Source organism: Blennius ocellaris, assembly GCF_963422515.1.
Source record: "Blennius ocellaris genome assembly, chromosome: 15".
NCBI classification, from domain to species: Eukaryota; Metazoa; Chordata; class Actinopteri; order Blenniiformes; family Blenniidae; genus Blennius; species Blennius ocellaris.
The window spans coordinates 23,804,766-23,825,934 of NC_137664.1; the positions used below are offsets into that span (position 1 = coordinate 23,804,766).

The 21,169-nt window shown below is 49.1% G+C and overlaps 2 protein-coding genes across 3 annotated transcripts; both read left to right on the top strand.

Moving 5' to 3' along the window:
- Positions 1–2,413: 2,413 nt before the first annotated feature.
- Positions 2,414–9,483, top strand: nfil3 (nuclear factor, interleukin 3 regulated). Of its 2 annotated transcripts, none has more exons than XM_080510395.1 (3): positions 2,414–2,914; positions 5,683–5,812; positions 7,137–9,483. In XM_080510395.1, the coding sequence occupies exon 3, from the start codon at positions 7,213–7,215 to the stop codon at positions 8,332–8,334; it is 1,122 nt and encodes a 373-aa protein (XP_080366521.1). In that variant the 5' UTR covers positions 2,414–2,914; positions 5,683–5,812; positions 7,137–7,212; the 3' UTR covers positions 8,335–9,483. The 2 variants fall into 2 exon arrangements, with proteins under 2 accessions (XP_080366521.1, XP_080366522.1); XM_080510396.1 differs by having other exon boundaries at positions 2,414–2,638.
- A 1,638-nt stretch (positions 9,484–11,121) lies between these two features.
- auh (AU RNA binding protein/enoyl-CoA hydratase) lies at positions 11,122–16,892 on the top strand. Its single transcript, XM_080510504.1, has 10 exons — positions 11,122–11,355; positions 12,893–12,960; positions 13,109–13,196; positions 13,265–13,351; positions 14,098–14,190; positions 14,282–14,338; positions 14,815–15,002; positions 15,097–15,147; positions 15,603–15,650; positions 16,212–16,892. The coding sequence occupies exons 1-10, from the start codon at positions 11,160–11,162 to the stop codon at positions 16,287–16,289; spliced, it is 954 nt and encodes a 317-aa protein (XP_080366630.1). The 5' UTR covers positions 11,122–11,159; the 3' UTR covers positions 16,290–16,892.
- Positions 16,893–21,169: the final 4,277 nt, after the last annotated feature.

Sequence of the window (21,169 nt, forward strand, 5' to 3'; positions counted from 1 at the left end):
GTCTGTGAGAGGGTGAAGTGTCTAAAAGAGGGTCTGTGAGAGGGTGAAGTGTCCAAGAGAGGGTCTGTGAGAGGGTGAAGTGTCCACGAGAGGGTCTGTGAGAGGGTGAAGTGTCCAAGAGAGGGTCTGTGAGAGGGTGAAGTGTCCACAAGAGGGTCTGTGAGAGGGTGAAGTGTCTAAAAGAGGGTCTGTGAGAGGGTGAAGTGTCCAAGAGAGGGTCTGTGAGAGGGTGAAGTGTCCACGAGAGGGTCTGTGAGAGGGTGAAGTGTCTAAAAGAGAGTCTGTGAGAGGGTGAAGTGTCCAAGAGAGGGTCTGTGAGAGGGTGAAGTGTCCACGAGAGGGTCTGTGAGAGGGTGAAGTGTCCACAAGAGGGTCTGTGAGAGGGTGAAGTGTCCACGAGAGGGTCTGTGAGAGGGTGAAGTGTCCAAGAGAGGGTCTGTGAGAGGGTGAAGTGTCCACGAGAGGGTCTGTGAGAGGGTGAAGTGTCTAAAAGAGGGTCTGTGAGAGGGTGAAGTGTCCAAGAGAGGGTCTGTGAGAGGGTGAAGTGTCCACGAGAGGGTCTGTGAGAGGGTGAAGTGTCTAAAAGAGGGTCTGTGAGAGGGTGAAGTGTCCAAGAGAGGGTCTGTGAGAGGGTGAAGTGTCCAAGAGAGGGTGAAGTGTCTAAAAGAGGGTCTGTGAGAGGGTGAAGTGTCCAAGAGAGGGTGAAGTGTCCATAAGAGGGTCTGTGAGAGGGTGAAGTGTCTGTGAGAAGGTGAAGTGTCAAAAAGAGGGTTTGTGAGACGGCTAGGGTATGTTTTTAACAAAAAAGAACTTTTCTTTTGAAAAATGTGGGCAGCTTTTATTCTGAAAGCCAACTAAACTCTAGGCCACCACCAAACCCTAATGTTTGTGGTTTGCAGAGAGAAGGATCTACAGGGGTGTGGATGGTGGCACTTTCAGCTCGGGTCAGTCCTGAATCCTGACCTAGGGTGGGGTCAAGAGTGGGCGGGACAAAGCTAATTAGCTAGCAATCTGTAACCTGAGCCCCCCCCCAGGTGACTCCCCAGGGGTCCCTGACCTGCAATGTGGTCTTATCTGAATTTGCTAAGCTAACTGGCCTCGCATTAGCATTAAAGCATTAAAACCCAACTCACCTCAAATATAGCTAATCCCTAAACATCCCTTCTTTCAGGTTGCGGTGTCATTTTTAACAGACAAGGACTTTCATTTTGAAAAGAATTGGGTTTTTTTATTGTGAAAGCCAGCTCACCCCGAGCCGAGCTAAACACTTTATAACTTATATAACTTTGTAAAATATGTGTTTTAATATAAAATGTGTATTTTTGTGTGAAATGTGTTTTATTGTAAAATTAGTTTAGAAATTGGGTTTTACTTATAAAAGGCGTTTATATAATGTGTTTTAGTGTGACCTGTGTGTTCTAATATAAAATGTGTGTTTTAGTGTCAAATGTGTTTTAAGCAGAAATGTGTGTATTAATAAAAAATGTGATTATAAAGTGTGCTTAATTGTAAAATGTGTGTTTTAGTGTCAAATGTGTTTATGAAGTGTTGCTTTAATGTAAAATGTGTGTTTTAATATAAAATGTGTGTTTTAGTGTAAAATGTGTTAGTGAAGTGTGTAAAATGTGTGTTTTAGTGTAAAATGTGTTCAATTGTGTAAAATGTGTGTTTTAATATAAAATGTGTTTTGGTGTAAAATGTGTTAGTGTGTAAAATGTGTTTTAATATAAAATGTGTGTTTTAGTGTAAAATGTGTTAGTGATGTGTGTAAAATGTGTGTTTTAATATAAAATGTGTGTTTTAGTGTAAAATGTGTTAGTGTGTAAAATGTGTGTTTTAATATAAAATGTGTGTTTTAGTGTAAAATGTGCTAGTGTGTAAAATGTGTGTTTTAATATAAAATGTGTGTTTTAGTGTAAAATGTGCTAGTGTGTAAAATGTGTGTTTTAATATAAAATGTGTTTTAATATAAAATGTGTGTTTTAGTGTAAAATGTGTTAAAGTGTGTAAAATGTGTGTTTTAGTATAAAATGTGTGTTTTAGTGTAAAATGTGTTTTAATATAAAATGTGTTTTAGTGTAAAATGTGTGTTTTAGTGTAAAATGTGTTAGTGAAGTGTGTAAAATGTGTGTTTTAATATAAAATGTGTGTTTTAGTGTAAAATGTGTTAGTGAAGTGTGTAAAATGTGTGTTTTAGTGTAAAATGTGTTAGTGAAGTGTGTAAAATGTGTGTTTTAATATAAAATGTGTTTTAGGCTCCATATCAATGACGTAACAGATTTGCGGTCCTGCTCACAGACGAGGCCTCTCATTGGATGAGGCGGCAGCAAGCTGCGCTCTGATTGGCTACAGCAGCTGTCAGTCAGTATGACGCTGGGGTACAGTTATAAGCAGTGACCTACTAACACACATATTGAGTGGAGTGTCCTCGACAGGAGGTAGCGGGAGGAGCAGCAGGAGGCACCGAGAGGAGCAGCAGGAGGCACCGGGAGTTGGAGCAGGAGACACCGGGAGGAGGAGCAGCACCAGGAGGAGCGAGGAGGAGAGCGAGATCCGGTCACTGCGGGAGGACCTCGGCTGTTCTCGGTTCCTGGTCCCGGGGGGAGGGAGCGCCTCGGAGCTCCAGGTGGAGGAGAAGGTGAGTGAACCGAGCCGAGCTGAGCCGGTCCGGGTGTGTTTGCTGTGTCTGTTTGTTGGGTCCAGCTCGCAGCTCCCCGGAGCCATGTGGCCCGTGTCCCGGCTGCCGTCCGGTCGGAGGACGGAGCGTGGAGGCCTACCGCCGGACCTCCGCGCCGTGCGGGACCGGCTCGGAGGACGCAGTGTATCGGTCAAAGAGCTGCTGTGTCCCCGGGGAGGGGAGGACCGGGGCTGGAGGCTTGTTTGCGGCGTGTTGAGGCAGTTTTCCGGACACTTCGTGAGTTTTTAGGGCGTCGATCCGCTGGGTGTCATGAGGAAGCAGCAGTGATGTCATGAAGCTCTGACACATTGAATCAACCTGCAGACACACAGCCCGTTACACACATACTGTTACACACAGCCTGTTACACACAGCCTGTTACACACAGCCTGTTACACACATAGTGTTACACACAGCCTGTTGCACATAGTGTTACACATAGCCTGTTACACACATAGTGTTACACACAGCCTGTTACACATGTAGTGTTACACACATAGTGTTATACACAGACTGTTACACATATAGTGTTACACACATAGTGTTACACACAGCCTGTTACACACATAGTGTTACACACTGCCTGTTACACACAGCCTGTTACAGACATAGGGTTACACACAGTGTTACACACATAGTGTTACACACAGACTGTTACACATATAGTGTTACACACATAGTGTTACACACACAGCCTGTTACAGACATAGGGTTACACACAGACTGTTACACACAGACTGTTACACATATATATGTATATATATGTTACACATATAGTGTTACACACATAGTGTTACACACAGCCTGTTACACACAGTGTTACACACAGCCTGTTAGACACACAGTGTTACACACAGCCTGTCACAGACATAGTGTTACACACAGTGTTACATATAGTGTTACAGACATAGTGTTACACATAGTGTTGCACATAGTGCCACACATCGTGTTCCACACAGACTGCTACAGACATAGAGTTACACACATATTGTTACACATAGTGTTGCACAAAGCCTGTTGCAGACATAGTGTTACACCTAGTGTTACAGACATATTGTTACACATAGTTGTATACATAGTGTTACACATAGTGTTACACATAGTGTTACACACAGCCTGTTACAGACATAGTGTTACACAGCCTGTTTCCGACATAGTGTTAGACACAGCCTGTTACACATATAGTGTTACACACATAGTGCTACACACACAGCCTGTTACAGACATAGGGTTACACACAGTGTTACACACATAGTGTTACACACAGACTGTTACACATATATATGTATATATATGTTACACATATAGTGTTACACACATAGTGTTACACAGTGTTACACACAGCCTGTTACACACACAGCCTGTTACACACAGTGTTACACACAGCCTGTTAGACACACAGTGTTACACACAGCCTGTCACAGACATAGTGTTACACACAGTGTTACACATAGTGTTACATATAGTGTTACAGACATAGTGTTACACATAGTGTTGCACATAGTGTTCCACATCGTGTTCCACACAGCCTGTTCCACACAGCCTGCTACAGACATAGAGTTACACACATATTGTTACACATAGTGTTGCACACAGCCTGTTGCAGACATAGTGTTACACATAGTGTTACAGACATATTGTTACACATAGTTGTATACATAGTGTTACACATAGTGTTACACACAGCCTGTTACAGACACAGTGTTACACAGCCTGTTACAGACATAGTGTTACACAGCCTGTTTCAGACATAGTGTTACACACAGCCTGTTACAGAGCCAGTTAGATGGCCTGAGTGAAACATCTTTCAGTCACACTGAGCTTAAAGACATTTGACCTGGATATTAAACCTCTGTCCTCCACATGAAACTCTCTCAAGACACACACTGAAAACACAAGCTCTCAGAAGCACAGCTCAGAAAATCAAGAATGAATGAATGAATCATTATTTCAAACCACAAACGAATGAGCCATAGTTTCAGAGTCTATGTGACCAGATGTGCCAGTCTGGGTTAAAGTGTTGTGAAGGGAGGAGGAGGGACTACAGACTGATTTAGTCCCTCCCCTTTGCATCTTTGTCACCACTTCATTTTTACACACAATCAGTTTTTCTTCACCAGTGTCGATGTTATTACGCACTAATTTCTCGTTAGGATTTCTATTACAGCGTCTCCATAAGCACCTCCTGGTTGTGGTGACCAGACCCTAACCCTCCCCAGAATCAACTTTTCGTAGGTGTTTTTAAATGGAGTTCAGCTTGAATCTTGTTCAGTCTGGTCACATAACTGAGTCCTTCGTTTTCTACGCGGATGGTAACACAGACCAGAAGCATCGCTTCTCTGCAGGAATCTACCAAATGTCACAAAGCTCCAGTCTTCTCACCGGTTTAATATAAATGCTGTCGTGGTTCAGCCGTCTGGGTCTGAGATTGTTTGCTGCTGTAATCTGATGTAGTCGCAGTACCATGTAATCTGTCTGTGTGGTTACTGCCACATGGGCTGATGTTGCGTAATGTCTGGGGGCCAGGGGCCGAGTCAGGAGCCGGGGTGGGGGTAGATCATTGTGTAACGCTGACACAATGAAGGAATGTGGGGCAATAGGCGGCGCTCACGCTCACGCTTTCATCGCGTGTGTCTAAATTTAGTCGTGATGTCACAGCGAGCCGAGGTGACGCAGTGACGGGCGGCAGACGTCAGCGTGTCAGGAAGACAAACAGAACCAGAACCCCCCCCCCCCCCACCAGCAACTCTTATAAACACTGAAGTGATTCACGATGAGAGCAGCAACCTGCTGCTCACTCATTAACCCTTTATTAACCACGCGTCAGGCAACCCCCCTCTTTGTTTCTGTTCCGTCCAAACTAGCGATGAAAACATCCTGATGATCACAGAAGACGTCGGCAGACACACATTGTTTCACTGAGCAGAACAGGACAACAGCGGGGCCGAGAGAAAGAGCACTGTGATCTTGACGGTCCACTGACGCCTTTTGTGTTTGTTCCAAAGCTTCAACGTCTCCAGAAGTCCCGTCTCCACGGAGGCTGGTGGATCCAGAAGAGCTTGAATCCGATCCAGGATGAAGTGAGAACCCCGGAGAAGGTCTGCTGGTGAATCAGTGATTAGTGAAGCTGCTGAGGTCAGTGTTCTGTAGCTTTAAGAGTTAATGTGAGTGTGTGAGTGCAGCCAGGAAGAATGTGACCGAATGACTGAATCTGAACACACACACACACACACACACACACACACACAGTTTGACTTCCTGCCACCGGAGAAAAGTGAAACCTTGAATGTTTTCATCAGAACGGTTCAGGAGTTTGTTTAATATCAGTTAAAGTTCCCAGTGATTCCCTGACTGACGTATCAGAACATTTTCTCTTTGTCCTGTTGAGTTTGTTGCTGATTGTCTCTCCTGTTAGTCACAGTCGGTCTGATCCCCCTCATGTCCCTTATTTTAGTTCAACAGAACTGAATTGAGTCCAGTGAAGACAAACGGAAGAATGTAAAAAGGATGCAGGACTCAGTGTGGCGCACTGGAGGAGTGAAAACCTCCCAACAAGCATGTTTCTGTAGTTTAGTCTTTAGGTCTGAATAAAGGATTTCCCTACTGTAGATCTTGTCTTTAGAGCAGTCCCAAAGCGCTTTACATCGTTACCACATTCACACACCAACGGAGGCTGAGCCGTTTGGCGCTTAGTGTCTTGCTCAAGGACATTTCGACATGTGAAGAATCGAACCTGCGACCTTCTGAGTGACAGACGTCACAGGGCGTGTTCACATTCCTCTGTTTGGTCCGGATCGCAGTTCTCTTCAGGGGGGAAAAAACGTTTCGTTTGGGCAACAAGAACTCTGGACCAGCGCTACAAAGATCTCTGGTCCCCTTGAAAACCCCCATCTCTGTTGGTTTACAAACGATCTTTCTCGTGGGCGGGGGGAGAGGACGGGATGGAGTGCGCAATGCAGTCTGGGTAGTGAATAAACAAAGCTCACTGCGCGGTTCAGAACAATTAGACGCAAAAAATAAAAGTTGGGAAATACCTTGTGGGCAGACGTAGACGCTTGTCCATATCTTGTCTGAAGATTATACATCGCCGTTGTTTGCGGCTACCCATTAGCCAGGAGCTAACTAGCTTAGCCACCACGGGCTAAAGTGGAGGGACTTCTGGTCTTGGTCTTCTTCACTTCCTCTCTGGTCAGTATTTGTTTAAAGCGACAGCGCCCCCAAACAGCAGCTGTTGGCGGTCTGATCCCGTCTGTAATGTGAACGTGAACGTGAACGCCACCAAACCAAGTGAAGGGGTGAAAATTCTCAGCTTCCCGATGAGAAGGGCCTCATGTACTGTCCAAAATGTCCCACACTCCAACAAAGAGGTCTATTTTATGAAACATGTCCATAAGCTTCAGCTCATCAACATTTCAATAAGTGATATATCAGCACTGACTCTTTGTCTTTGCCTCCTCAGACTTCATCCCCCCAGCCGTCGATTCTCGCAACCATGAGCGTCTAGACCGGCGAGCCCCGTGAGGGCGGCGGACAGGATGCAGTCCATCAAGCAGGAGCTGGACTCCAGCGAGTCCTACAGCGGAGACGATGCCCTGATGCTGGCGGTGGCCTTGGGGGGGGGGAGCGGAGACCTGCTGGGACACCAGGCCCCCCCGCTGCACTACAAGGCTAAAAGCAGCTGTCGCAGGAAGAGGGAGTTCATCCCGGAGGAGAAGAAAGACACAGTGTACTGGGAGAGGCGTCGCAAAAACAATGAGGCGGCCAAACGCTCGCGAGAGAAGCGGCGCATCAACGACATGGTGCTGGAGAACAAGCTGCTGGCGCTGGGCGAGGAGAACGCCGCCCTGAAGGCCGAGCTGCTCTCCTTGAAGCTCAAGTTTGGCCTGGTGACCTCTGCAGTCTATGCTCAGGAGGTCCAGAAGCTCTCCAGCCCCTCCCCCGTCAGCCTGTACCCGGACCTGGGTCCCTCTGGCGGCAGGGAGGAGGTGGAGCCTCTGCACATATCCGTCATCAAGCATTCACCCCACATGCCTGCGGCGTGCGCTGCCACTCAGGGAGGCTTCGCCGCCTGCGGGTCAGCGGAGGTCAAGCAGGAGCCTGCAGACGGGAGGCGGAGCCCCTGCGACCCGTACCGGCGCTGTGGGCCCGGCACGCTGACCGCCGCCTTCTCTCGGCCCGCCGCCTTCGTCACCCGCTCATCCAGCAACTCGCCGCGCAGCTCTGACGACGGAGCGCCCGGCAAGTCGTCGGAGGGCGAGGATGAGCAGCAGGTCCCTAAAGGCCTGACCCCGTCTGCCGTCGACCCCCGGAGCGTCATCGTCTCCACACACAAAGTGCCGGACGCCGCCGCCGCCGCCGCTCTGCCCCACAAACTGCGTCTCAAGTCCAGAACCGTCCAGATCAAAGTGGAGGCCGTTGACCCCGAGTACGAGTCCACAGCAAAGGTCGCTGTTCCTGAGGGGGGGGGCTGCCGGGCCGCTCGGGACTCATCGGGCTGCATGCAGACCCCCCCCTGCCCCCCGTCGCTGCAGAACCCCCCCTGGCCCCCGTCGCTGCAGACCCCCCCCGGCCCCCCGTCGCTGCAGGACTGGAGCAGAAGAAGTTCCAGCCCGGCCTCACACACACCTGAAGCAGCTTCCTCTGGACACACACACTGAGGGCTTCATCTGCTTCACGGCACCGCTGACCCCCGGGGGTCCAGTGGTGCATCACTGTACTCGTGTGTGTGTGTGTGTGTGTGTGTGTGTGTGTGCGCGTGTGCTATTCACTTTGTTCAATCTGGTGAAGCGGTTGACCATTTGGAAGCTTTAAACAGGAAGATCCAGGAGAGACGAGGGAGACTTGACCTGCAGCCGCTTCTTTCTGCTTTATATTTTCTTCAAAGCAAAAATGCATCACGTGATTCTGGGTTGTAATTTCTATTTGAAATCTTTATTTCAAGCATCAGTGCAGCTTCAGCTTGTCGGCTTTCACTGAATTCACCCTCGCAGTGATGCTGCTTTATGATCAATAACACAGCCAGCGTTACCGTCTGTGATCCAGCAGAATAATCCAGAAGGTTCCCGTTAAAGTTTCCTCTAATCCAACAGAGAATAGTCTAATCCGGGTCAGTCGTTTGACACCCTGCTGTGAATCAGGACTGATGCTGCTGCGTCGGATCCATTCCTGCAAATTCAGCACATGAAAACTGGAGCATGAAGTGGAACCAGGAGTCTGTGTCTCTCAGACCTGGATCAGAACCTTGCTCTGAGTCCCTGCTGTGACGGTTGTACCTGCCAGGACTCACCTGGCACACTGGGCCCAGGATCTGGCTCCAGGCCCCGGTCAGCTGGAGGATTGAACCTGCAGCCTGGTGGCTCCGGTCAGGACCAGCTCCTGCAGGTTCACAATCCTGATTATAAAGTGTTACTGGTTCTGCTTGCTTCCTGTTGACCTTTGTTTTGGTAGTTTGTAGACAAGTGAAAGCTTCCAGGCTGCTGGTAAACTGAGGCCACGTTACTCAGCGACACGTCCTGTCAGGGTTCAACTCCTGGAGCCTGGACGATCCCAGTGAGACGCCCTGAAGGCGGAGCCACGGCACTCAGCAGCCAGATTATTAATCCATTGTTATTATGGATTATTAATCTGTTCGTCCAGACGAGATGCCAGCATGTCCTGGGACAAGAGTTTATCATAACTATTGTGCTTGTTGACACAGACGTAGCAGAAATTGCGATGATGATGATGATGATGAGTCCTTTGCCAGCAGCCTCAGCACTTCTTGTAATGTTGAGTTTTTTTGTTTACAATAAACGTCCTGTCACTGACCGCTGTCTATGAGTTTTTATGAGTTTTTTTTTTTTTTAATTAAAAAAAAGAAAGACATTTTAAATACATTACAGTCGTTCCAATTTGCTGTTATAAAGAAAATAGAAAAGCCCAACATATCCACCTGAGCAAGCAGGTTTATTTTCGACTGTGGAAAGGAAAAACTCCCCCAACAAGGAGAAACCTTTGTAGAAACCAGAGTCAGAGGTGGAGGAATTCTGCTGACCGGTTGGGGTGAAAGGATAGAGGAGAGGAGAGGAGAGGAAAGGAAAGACAGAGAAAGACTTGGTGGGGAGATACATACAATACCCTTGTTAGTGCTACATACATTTTTTTTTCTTTTTAATAATACAGTAACCACAGTGATCTAAATATTTTCCAACTGCCATGAGATTAAGACCAGCCTGAGCAACAACAGAGTAAAATACCTAAATAATGACAACAATTATAACAAAAGGACATAAAACAAAGAAAAAAAAGGAAAAGAGAAAAACAGAACGAAACAAAAGAAACAAAATAAAAAGCTGTGGTATTAAGTCTGTTCGATAAACAGCTTTTGTTGTCAGATGCTCAGAATTTTCAGCGACTGTGTGACATGAAATCCATTGGCAAGTTCAGCTAATCTTTCAATTCTGATCGTCTGTTTGCTCTCTTCTGCGGATTGCTTGAAAGAAAGGGATTTGTATTACAAGTAGAGATGTCAGAATTTTCAAAATTATACAGAAAGACATACATAATCTTTCAGATGTTTCAAATATGTGTTTATGGGGCTGAAACAGCCTTTGTTCCAAAACAAAAACAGTATGATGTGTATAAAGTCAGTGATTTGTACTTTTTTGCCATGTACCAAAATAAAACACTTTTGAATGTGGCAGAGCATCGTGTCAGGTTGAGATCAGGAATAATAGCTCAGGGAACTGTCCGGCCCCCGGGTCCTTAGCTTTCTGAAAATGTGGCCCTCCCAAAAATATAGTTGAATAGTCCTGCTCTACAGTCTCGCTCTATAGCTCTCCAGTCTACTGGTTATGTCTTGAATCGACCTCTTTAACTCTATAGTTTACTGGCTATTTCTTGAATCTACCTCTTTAACTCTCCAGTCTACTAGTTATGTCTTGCATCTACCTCTTTAACTCTATGGTCTACTGGTTATGTCTTGAATCTACCTCTTTAACTCTCCAGTCTACTAGTTATGTCTTGAATCTACCTCTTTAACTCTCCAGTCTACTAGTTATGTCTTGAATCTACCTTTTTAACTCTATGGTCTACTGGTTGTGTCTTGAATCTACCTCTTTAACTCTCCAGTCTACTAGTTATGTCTTGAATCTACCTTTTTAACTCTATGGTCTACTGGTTATGTCTTGAATCTACCTCTTTAACTCTCCAGTCTACTGGTTGTGTCTTGAATCTACCTCTTTAACTCTCCAGTCTACTGGTTGTCTTGAATCTACCTCTTTAACTCTCCAGTCTACTAGTTATGTCTTGAATCTACCTCTTTAACTCTCCAGTCTACTGGTTGTGTCTTGAATCTACCTCTTCAGCTCTACAATCTACTGGCTATGTCTTGAATCTACCTCTCCAGCTGTACAATCTACTGGTTATGTCTGTGCCTCTGGCGGGACGCAGAGTCACGTGACGGGTCGGAGTTGAAAGTCACGCAGTGCGGCTGGTCTGCATCATGGCGGTGCAGTTGGGACGCAGAGTCCTGTGGACGTCGCTCCGCTTGCCGGCAGCGGGCCGGGCGGCGGGCAGCCTCTCCGCCCGGGACCGGGCCGCGGCGCTGCAGTGCTCCCGCCTCAGCCTGGTCACACGGGGCTACAGCTCCGAGCACAAGGACGACCTGCGCGTCCGGTATCTGGATGGAGAAGACTCCGGTAAGTCCGGAGCTCCGAGCACCGCACCGACCCCGCTGGACGGACCGAACCGAGCTGACCTCGCCTCGGTCCGTCGGGTCACCTGCTCACGGCTCGGTAACGAAGCCCCGCCCACTCTACGTACCTGGCGACGTGATGACGTCACCAAGTCAGACGCCGCAGGTGCACCCCAAACGGGTTCAGGGCAAAAGTCACTTTATTGCTGCAAAGCGACGAAAACCTTTTAGAGGTTTTATTATGTTTTAGAATTAATAGAAGAAGAATAAAGTTTGTTTATGACCTGGAGCTCAAGTTTGTCACAAAGCTCCACAAACAGTCATCGGAAGTGAAAATAACAATTCCACATTAAAGCTGCGAGCAGCGTTGGACGGGTCCTTGCACAATAAAAGCACGTTGGTGACGTTTTGTGCTCTTCTCAGTGCGATGGAAACGTGGGCCTGCAGCTCAATGCAGCACCTGAAGCTGTCTGACGCCACACGTCAAAGGTCAAAGGTCGCCTTTTCAGGAAAGTCATTTCACCGTGAGTCATCATTAACATGTTGTACTCTCACAACACCGCATCCAAGGTTAATACGGTCAAGTAGGTAGTAATTACACATACAAATTGAAAACATGATTTTTCCTGCAGGTGGCGCTATACCTGTGAATAGATTGTGGCATATGGCAGACGTACACATCACTTCCTGTTTCGTGGCAAAGCACCAGGCGTCCGGCAGGCTGCCACAGACTTCCTGTTTGGTTCAGGGTCTGGGTGTCGGACAGTTTTGTGCGGCTCAACGTGCTGCGTGTGTCGACCAAGCTTCTTGGACGTCAGGGAAGCGTTTTAAAGTAGTAGTCGGTGGTACGATGGGAAACCAGTGTAGGGGGCGCTGTGGACACACGCTCAACAACCATGACTTTTCAAAATGGTTCACCACGTCTGACGTGTGGGAAACTTTTCACGGAGGTTTGAGCTCCTTTAGGCCGTCGAACGTTCAGCCTCTGGCGAACACGACAGGACCATTTCCCCGTAAGTGAAAACTGCTAAAGTTACTACATCGTACAAGAAATCGTTTCTGTCCGACCGTCACTCTGGATTCAGAACGAGCTGGTCGACAACACTCACGGATCTCCTCCAACACCGCCGTGGCTCGTTGGTAGAGCGGCCGTCTCCCAGTCGGAAGGTTGCAAGTTCAATCCCCATCTTGACCTCTACCATCGTGCTGAAGTGTCCTTGTGCAAGAAGGTGAACCCTGTGTGTATTGCAGCAGCCTCTCCTGTCAGCCTGTGGCTCCAGACGTAGTTTACCTCCATCCTGCGTGGAATGTAAAGCATCTTTGAGTATCAAACCTATGTATTATTATATACCTGTATATAAACGTACCTCCATCAGTCAAGGTACTACATGAACACCAACGGCTGATCCCCAGTCAGTGAAGCTCTCTGGAGGACTCGGAGCTTTCAGGTGGACGAGCGTCGCTCCGTTGCGTCGTGGTGACGAACTAAGTCTCCTTGCTGTTGTCTCCGAATAATCGCTCCCGTGTCTCCTCTGTTCCAGGGATCGTTGTTGTCGGGATCAATCGGCCAAAAGCCAAAAATGCCATCAGCAAAAATCTTGTTAAACTGGTACGTGTTACTTTCTCCATGGTGGCGCTCAGTGATGTGCTGGACTTCCTGTCGGGGTTCGGAGGCCGTCTTGAAGGGGGCGGATTGATTTGCAGGAGCGGCTCCTCTGTCTTCTGACCGCCGCTCTGCAATTCCCTCCGTGTTTCAGATGCTGGACGCCGTGGAGGACATCAAGAAGAACAACCGAGTGCGCAGCGTCATCGTCTGCAGCCTGGTTCCTGGGATCTTCTGTGCAGGTACGCTGCAGGACCCGCTGGGTGTGAGGACGCTGGGCCCCAGGGCCTCACGCTCTCTGTTCCTGCAGGCGCCGACCTGAAGGAGCGGGCCAAGATGCATCCCAGTGAGGTGGGACCGTTTGTGACCAAGGCCAGAGCCCTGATCACTGAGCTGGGTGAGTCGGAGTCCAGCCTCCACCCTCTAGCCTCCACTCTCCACCCTCTAGCCTCCACCCTCTAGCATCCACCCTCTAGCCTCCAGCCTCTAGCCTCCAGCCTCTAGCCTCCAGCCTCTAGCCTCCACTCTCTAGCCTCCACTCTCCACCCTCTAGCCTCCACCCTCTAGCCTCCAGCCTCTAGCCTCCAGCCTCTAGCCTCCACTCTCTAGCCTCCACTCTCCACCCTCTAGCATCCACCCTCTAGCATCCACTCTCTAGCCTCCACCCTCTAGCCTCCACCCTCTAGCCTCCACTCTCCACCCTCTAGCCTCCACCCTCTAGCCTCCACTCTCCACCCTCTAGCCTCCAGCCTCTAACCTCCACCCTCTAGCCTCCATCCTCTAGCCTCCACTCTCCACCCTCTAGCCTCCACCCTCTAACCTCCACCCTCTAACCTCCACCCTCTAGCCTCCACCCTCTAGCCTCCAGCCTCTATCCTCCAGCCTCTATCCTCCACTCTCTATCCTCCACTCTCCACCCTCTAGCCTCCACCCTCTAGCTTCCACCCTCTAGCATCCGTTCTCTAGCCTCCACCCTCGAACTACAGTGTGGTGTGACTGGAGATTCACACAACACTGGTGTGTGTGTGTGTGTGTGTGTGTGTGTGTGTGTGTGTGTGTGTGTGTGTGTGTGTGTGTGTGTGTGTGTGTGTGTGTGTGTGTGTGTGTGTGTGTGTGTGTGTGTGTGTGTGTGTGTGTTCTCAGGGAACCTGCCGGTTCCCACCATCGCGGCCATGGATGGTGCAGCGCTGGGTGGAGGTCTGGAGATGGCCCTCGCCTGTGACATCAGAGTTTCCTGTGAGTTTTTCAAAGTTCATGACGAAACAAGAGAAAAGTTGTAATAAAAAGCCAGTTGAGGTGTTTTGAAGTGTTTCTTTCTGGTTTTCAGCCCAAACTGCAACCATGGGCCTGGTGGAGGCTCGTCTGGCCATCATCCCTGGAGCAGGTCTGGACCTGGACTCCCTGACACCTGGACTCCCTGACACCTGGACTCCCTGACACCTGGACTCCCTGAGACCTGGACTCCCTGACACCTGGACTCCCTGAGACCTGGACTCCCTGAGACCTGGACTCCCTGACACCTGGACTCCCTGACACCTGGACACTCTGACACCTGGACACTCTGACACCTGGACACTCTGACACCTGGACACTCTGAGACCTGGACTCCCTGACACCTGGACTCCCTGACACCTGGACACCATGAGACCTGGACACCCTGAGACTAGTAGACCTGGACACCACAAGACCTGGAGACCAGTAGACTTGGACACCACTAGACCTGGACACCACTGGACCTGGAGACCTGTGTCCAGATGTCTTTTAGTTTGTTATTACAGTACCAAAGGTCCCAGGACATGTCCTGTGGTCCTCTGTCCCTGACATGGTCCTGACAGGTCCTGTGGTCCTCTGTCCCTGCAGGTGGCACCCAGCGCCTGCCGAGGGTGATCGGCGTGTCTCTGGCGAAGGAGCTGATCTTCTCGGCGAGGGTGGTGGACGGGACGGAGGCGTGCCGCCTGGGCCTGGTCAGTCACGCCGTGGAGCAGAACCACAGCGGGGACGCCGCCTACCTGCGGGCTCTGGACCTGGCCCGGGAGATCAACCCTCAGGTGAGCGGGGGCGGGGGTGGGGCGGGGCGGGGCGGGGCGGGGCGCCGCCGTCTCAAGGCCTTCGGAGGCTGACACTTGTTGTTTGGCTCCGCAGGGCCCCATCGCCATCCGGATGGCCAAGCTGGCCATTAACCAGGGAATAGAGGCGAGTCTCTGCTCCACAACCTGCACACTCCACTCTGCTGTGTCTGATTGTCCACTCACTGCTGGAAGCTCGGAACGTCCTCAGTGTGACGTCTCTCTCTCTGTCTCTCTCTCCTCTCTGTCTCTCTCTCTCACCCCTCTCTCTCTCTCTCGCCCCTCTCTCTCTCTCTCTCTCCTCTCTCCTCTCTCTCTCTCGCCCTCTCTCTCTCTCTCTCTCGCCCTCTCTCTCTCTCTCTCCTCTCTCTCGCCCTCTCTCTCTCTCTCTCCTCTCTCTTCTCTCCCTCTCTCTCCTCGCTGTCTCTCTCTCCTCTCCTCTCTCTCTCTCTCTCTCTCCTCGCTGTCTCTCTCTCTCCTCTCTCTGTCTCTCCTCGCTGTCTCTCTCTCCTCTCTCCTCTCTCTCTCTCTCTCTCTCCTCTCTCCTCTCTCTCTCCCTCTCTCTCTCTCTCTGTCCTGCAGGTGGATCTATCTACCGGCCTGGCCATAGAAGAGGCATGCTACGCCCAGGTGAGCTCCACCTCCACTGCTCCAACCTTCTCTGAACATTTTTCAGCAGGCTGAGCGTCACGGTCACAGGCGTTGACGGTTCCGCCCACCAGGACTTCAATCAACATTAACGACAACCCAAATCTCACAGGAATAATAAAAGAGCAACAAAGGGCTTAATTTGATGATTCTACCACATTAGAATGTAAACGAACTCATTAGGATCAAATTTAACATCGAATCAAAATCAAACTGCTTAATGCTGAACTGCTTTTCATCACATGATCAATCAATATTATGTAATCCATTACTTGACTCTCCTCAACTTTTTGATCAAAATGAACTGGAATTATTTTCAACCAAATTTTAATCGTCAATCTATAAAATTCAAAGTAATCTAGTCCAATGTGCGGTTTGTATTGTTACTGATCCCTCCAGACCCACAGCCATCCCCCATAGAAATATGAAAATAGATACAGTAGTGTGTGTGTGTGTGTGTGTGTGTGTGTGTGTGTGTGTGTGTGTGTGTGTGTGTGTGTGTGTGTGTGTGTGTGTGTGTGTGTGTGTGTGTGTGTGTGTCAGGTGATTCCCACCAAGGACCGTCTGGAGGGTCTGGCTGCGTTCAGGGAGAAGCGGCGTCCGCACTACAAAGGCGAGTGACGAGCTCCGCCTCCTGCTCCGCCTCCTGCTGCTCCTCCTCCAGCGGGTGTGAAGCTGCTCCATCAACACATCAACCCGAGGGGCGTCGGTCTGACGGCGGCTGGAGCGCCGCCGCCGCCCCGGACTACTAACCGTCACCCCAGAAAAACCAATCAACTAACCCAGCGGCGGCGATGGGCCCGGAGAGGAGCAATCATCTCACTGGGGTCTGCATGACATCACCCCCCACATCCTGCTCTCCACCACAACAACATGTTTGGGTTTGGGACTTGCTGCCAGTGTGGAGGATTGAAACCTGCTTCCAAACTCATCTTCTGCGATAATCCCACATTGTTCTGCTGAGATTACGCTGAACTGGAGCTGCTCTGAGTTCTGCCGCTTGGAGGGCAAACGTGTGACCTTTCACCTCCGACCTCACAACAGTGTTTTACCGAGTTAACCTACATGTAGCTTTAGTGCAAAACTCCAGTGAAGCCAGATTGAGATTGGAGGTAGTCCAGATTATTCTCTGCAGATGTAACCGGTGGTCCAGCATACTAACATGAAGCTTTACTTTGCTCCTTCATTCAGCCAAATAAAGAGTTCCTACTCACCCGTCTTTTCTCCACTGCCTCATGTCGTGTTTCCGTTCCGTTCACGTCGTGACGTGGACGCGCTGGGGACCTGTCCAGGTGGAACTCCACACCGGCTGAGCAGCTGGTGGTGTCATCAATCAATCAATCAATCAATCAAACTAAAGAGCCAGTCTGAGGATAAAACATGTTGCACACTGAATCAGATTATTTGGAATTATTACTATGTGTACACTGAAATAATCTGTTTCTTCTCTTCTGATCAATTAAAACTGACTTTGACCCAAATCTGGATGTGTGTGTGTGTGACGGTTAATATAGTTCTTACAGGAGATAACATCCAGGTCATAGACGATGATGAATGGATGAAGTGAGTGCCGTCTCGTTCCTGCTGAAGATGGAGTGATGACGTTTCTAGAGCAGCAATGAAGGGATGAAGTGAGAGGAGCTCAGTGTCCCACTGAGCAGGCAACGTCCAAGACACATCCGTCTGTCCAGGCTGTAATCTGGACGTCTATTTGACACCAGCATCAGTTGAAAAGGTCACGGTGTGTCTGTTAAGTCCAACTGCCGGTGGGATTATTGGTTAGTCAGTAAAATAATGAGGAAGTAGATCATGACAGGAAGGAGACAGCAGGTGAAGTTTAATGTCTCTGTTAAGACCATCGTTAGCTGTTGTCTCATTGGCGCCATGGCTCGTGCTCTTGTCTCCGAGAAGAGGTTGTTGGTTCAAATCCAGAAGTTGTTTGTGGGAATCCTCCCACATTCCAAAAACAAGCATCTCATTTCACCGGAGATGGCGGTTCTGACTCCTGTGATTGGCTGATGACCTGTCCTCTTTCTCATGAAATATAGCTTCACTGACGGAACTGGATGAAATTGAAAGCTTTCATCCCAGCTCCTCTGAGGACGTCTTCAGGATGTATAGTGACCACGTCTTTCAGACGGGCTTTGGACTTTTTGCTCAGTGGGGTGTTCTGGTGAAGTGGTGAAGCATTGTGTTCTGGTGAAGTGGTGAAGCAGTGTGTTCTGGTGAAGTGGTAAAACAGTGTGTTCTGGTGACGTGGTGAAGCAGTGTGTTCTGGTGAAGTGGTGAAACAGTGTGTTCTGGTGAAGTGGTGAAACAGTGTGTTCTGGTGAAGTGGTGAAGCAGTGTGTTCTGGTGAAGCAGTGTGTTCTGGTGAAGTGGTGAAACAGTGTGTTCTGGTGAAGTGGTGAAGCAGTGTGTTCTGGTGAAGTGGTGAAACAGTGTGTTCTGGTGAAGTGGTGAAACAGTGTGTTCTGGTGAAGTGGTGAAGCAGTGTGTTCTGGTGAAGTGGTAAAACAGTGTGTTCTGGTGAAGCAGTGTGTTCTGGTGAAGTGGTGAAACAGTGTGTTCTGGTGAAGTGGTGAAGCAGTGTGTTCTGGTGAAGCAGTGTGTTCTGGTGAAGTGGTGAAACAGTGTGTTCTGGTGAAACAGTGTGTTCTGGTGAAGTGGTGAAGCAGTGTGTTCTGGTGAAGTGGTGAAACAGTGTGTTCTGGTGAAGTGGTGAAACAGTGTGTTCTGGTGAAGTGGTGAAGCAGTGTGTTCTGGTGAAGCAGTGTGTTCTGGTGAAGTGGTGAAACAGTGTGTTCTGGTGAAGTGGTGAAGCAGTGTGTTCTGGTGAAGTGGTGAAACAGTGTGTTCTGGTGAAGTGGTGAAACAGTGTGTTCTGGTGAAGTGGTGAAGCAGTGTGTTCTGGTGAAGTGGTAAAACAGTGTGTTCTGGTGAAGCAGTGTGTTCTGGTGAAGTGGTGAAACAGTGTGTTCTGGTGAAGTGGTGAAGCAGTGTGTTCTGGTGAAGTGGTGAAGCAGTGTGTTCTGGTGAAGCAGTGTGTTCTGGTGAAGTGGTGAAACAGTGTGTTCTGGTGAAACAGTGTGTTCTGGTGAAGTGGTGAAACAGTGTGTTCTGGTGAAGTGGTGAAACAGTGTGTTCTGGTGAAGCAGTGTGTTCTGGTGAAGTGGTGAAACAGTGTGTTCTGGTGAAGTGGTGAAACAGTGTGTTCTGGTGAAGTGGTGAAGCAGTGTGTTCTGGTGAAGTGGTTAAGCAGTGTGTTCTGGTGAAGTGGTGAAACAGTGTGTTCTGGTGAAGTGGTGAAGCAGTGCGTTCTGGTGATGTGGCGAAGCAGTGTGTTCTGGTGAAGCAGTGTGTTCTGGTGAAGTGGTGAAACAGTGTGTTCTGGTGAAGTGGTGAATCAGTGTGTTCTGGTGAAACAGTGTGTTCTGGTGAAGTGGTGAAACAGTGTGTTCTGGTGAAACAGTGTGTTCTGGTGAAGTGGTGAAACAGTGTGTTCTGGTGAAGTGGTGAAGCAGTGTGTTCTGGTGAAACAGTGTGTTCTGGTGAAGTGGTGAAACAGTGTGTTCTGGTGAAGTGGTGAATCAGTGTGTTCTGGTGAAACAGTGTGTTCTGGTGACGTGGTGAAGCAGTATGTTCTGGTGATGTGGTGAAGCAGTGTGTTCTGGTGAAGTGGTGAAGCAGTGTGTTCTGGTGAAGTGGTGAATCAGTGTGTTCTGGTGAAGTGGTGAAGCAGTGTGTTCTGGTGATGTGGTGAAACAGTGTGTTCTGGTGAAGTGGTGAAGCAGTGTGTTCTGGTGACGTGGTGAAGCAGTGTGTTCTGGTGATGTGGTGAAGCAGTGTGTTCTGGTGAAGTGGTGAAACAGTGTGTTCTGGTGAAGTGGTGAAGCAGTGTGTTCTGGTGACGTGGTGAAGCAGTGTGTTCTGGTGAAGCAGTGTGTTCTGGTGATGTGGTGAAGCAGTGTGTTCTGGTGAAGTGGTGAAGCAGTGTGTTCTGGTGAAGTGGTGAATCAGTGTGTTCTGGTGAAGTGGTGAAGCAGTGTGTTCTGGTGATGTGGTGAAACAGTGTGTTCTGGTGAAGTGGTGAAGCAGTGTGTTCTGGTGACGTGGTGAAGCAGTGTGTTCTGGTGATGTGGTGAAGCAGTGTGTTCTGGTGAAGTGGTGAAACAGTGTGTTCTGGTGAAGTGGTGAAGCAGTGTGTTCTGGTGACGTGGTGAAGCAGTGTGTTCTGGTGAAGCAGTGTGTTCTGGTGAAGTGGTGAAACAGTGTGTTCTGGTGAAGTGGTGAAACAGTGTGTTCTGGTGACGTGGTGAAGCAGTGTGTTCTGGTGAAGTGGTGAAGCAGTGTGTTCTGGTGATGTGGTGAAGCAGTGTGTTCTGGTGAAGCAGTGTGTTCTGGTGAAGTGGTGAAACAGTGTGTTCTGGTGAAACAGTGTGTTCTGGTGAAGCAGTGTGTTCTGGTGAAGTGGTGAAGCAGTGTGTTCTGGTGACGTGGTGAAGCAGTGTGTTCTGGTGAAGTGGTGAAGCAGTGTGTTCTGGTGACGTGGTGAAGCAGTGTGTTCTGGTGAAGTGGTGAAGCAGTGTGTTCTGGTGAAGTGGTGAAACAGTGTGTTCTGGTGAAGTGGTGACGCAGTGTGTTCTGGTGACGTGGTGAAGCAGTGTGTTCTGGTGAAGTGGTGAAGCAGTGTGTTCTGGTGAAGTGGTGAAACAGTGTGTTCTGGTGAAGTGGTGACGCAGTGTATTCTGGTGACGTGGTGAAGCAGTGTGTTCTGGTGAAACAGTGTGTTCTGGTGAAGTGGTGAAGCAGTGTGTTCTGGTGAAGTGGTGAAACAGTGTGTTCTGGTGAAGTGGTGAAGCAGTGTGTTCTGGTGAAGCAGTGTGTTCTGGTGAAGTGGTGAAACAGTGTGTTCTGGTGAAGTGGTGAAGCAGTGTGTTCTGGTGAAGCAGTGTGTTCTGGTGAAGTGGTGAAACAGTGTGTTCTGGTGAAGTGGTGAATCAGTGTGTTCTGGTGAAACAGTGTGTTCTGGTGAAGTGGTGAAGCAGTGTGTTCTGGTGAAGTGGTGAAACAGTGTGTTCTGGTGAAGTGGTGAAGCAGTGTGTTCTGGTGAAGTGGTGACGCAGTGTGTTCTGGTGACGTGGTGAAGCAGTGTGTTCTGGTGAAACAGTGTGTTCTGGTGAAGTGGTGAAACAGTGTGTTCTGGTGAAGTGGTGAAGCAGTGTGTTCTGGTGAAGCAGTGTGTTCTGGTGAAGTGGTGAAACAGTGTGTTCTGGTGACGTGGTGAAGCAGTGTGTTCTGGTGAAGCAGTGTGTTCTGGTGAAGTGGTGAAACAGTGTGTTCTGGTGAAGTGGTGAATCAGTGTGTTCTGGTGAAGTGGTGAAACAGTGTGTTCTGGTGACGTGGTGAAGCAGTGTGTTCTGGTGAAGTGGTGAAACAGTGTGTTCTGGTGAAGTGGTGAAGCAGTGTGTTCTGGTGACGTGGTGAAGCAGTGTGTTCTG

Excerpts from the sequence above, each read along its gene's own strand:
- nfil3 (XM_080510395.1), top strand. The coding sequence starts at position 7,213 with ATGCAGTCCATCAAGCAGGAGCTGGACTCCAGCGAGTCCTACAGCGGA.
- auh (XM_080510504.1), top strand. The coding sequence starts at position 11,160 with ATGGCGGTGCAGTTGGGACGCAGAGTCCTGTGGACGTCGCTCCGCTTG. Across the intron at positions 14,191-14,281 it reads CTGTGACATCAGAGTTTCCT|CCCAAACTGCAACCATGGGC; the intron begins GTGAGTTTTTCA and ends TCTGGTTTTCAG. Across the intron at positions 15,148-15,602 it reads CCATTAACCAGGGAATAGAG|GTGGATCTATCTACCGGCCT; the intron begins GCGAGTCTCTGC and ends TCTGTCCTGCAG.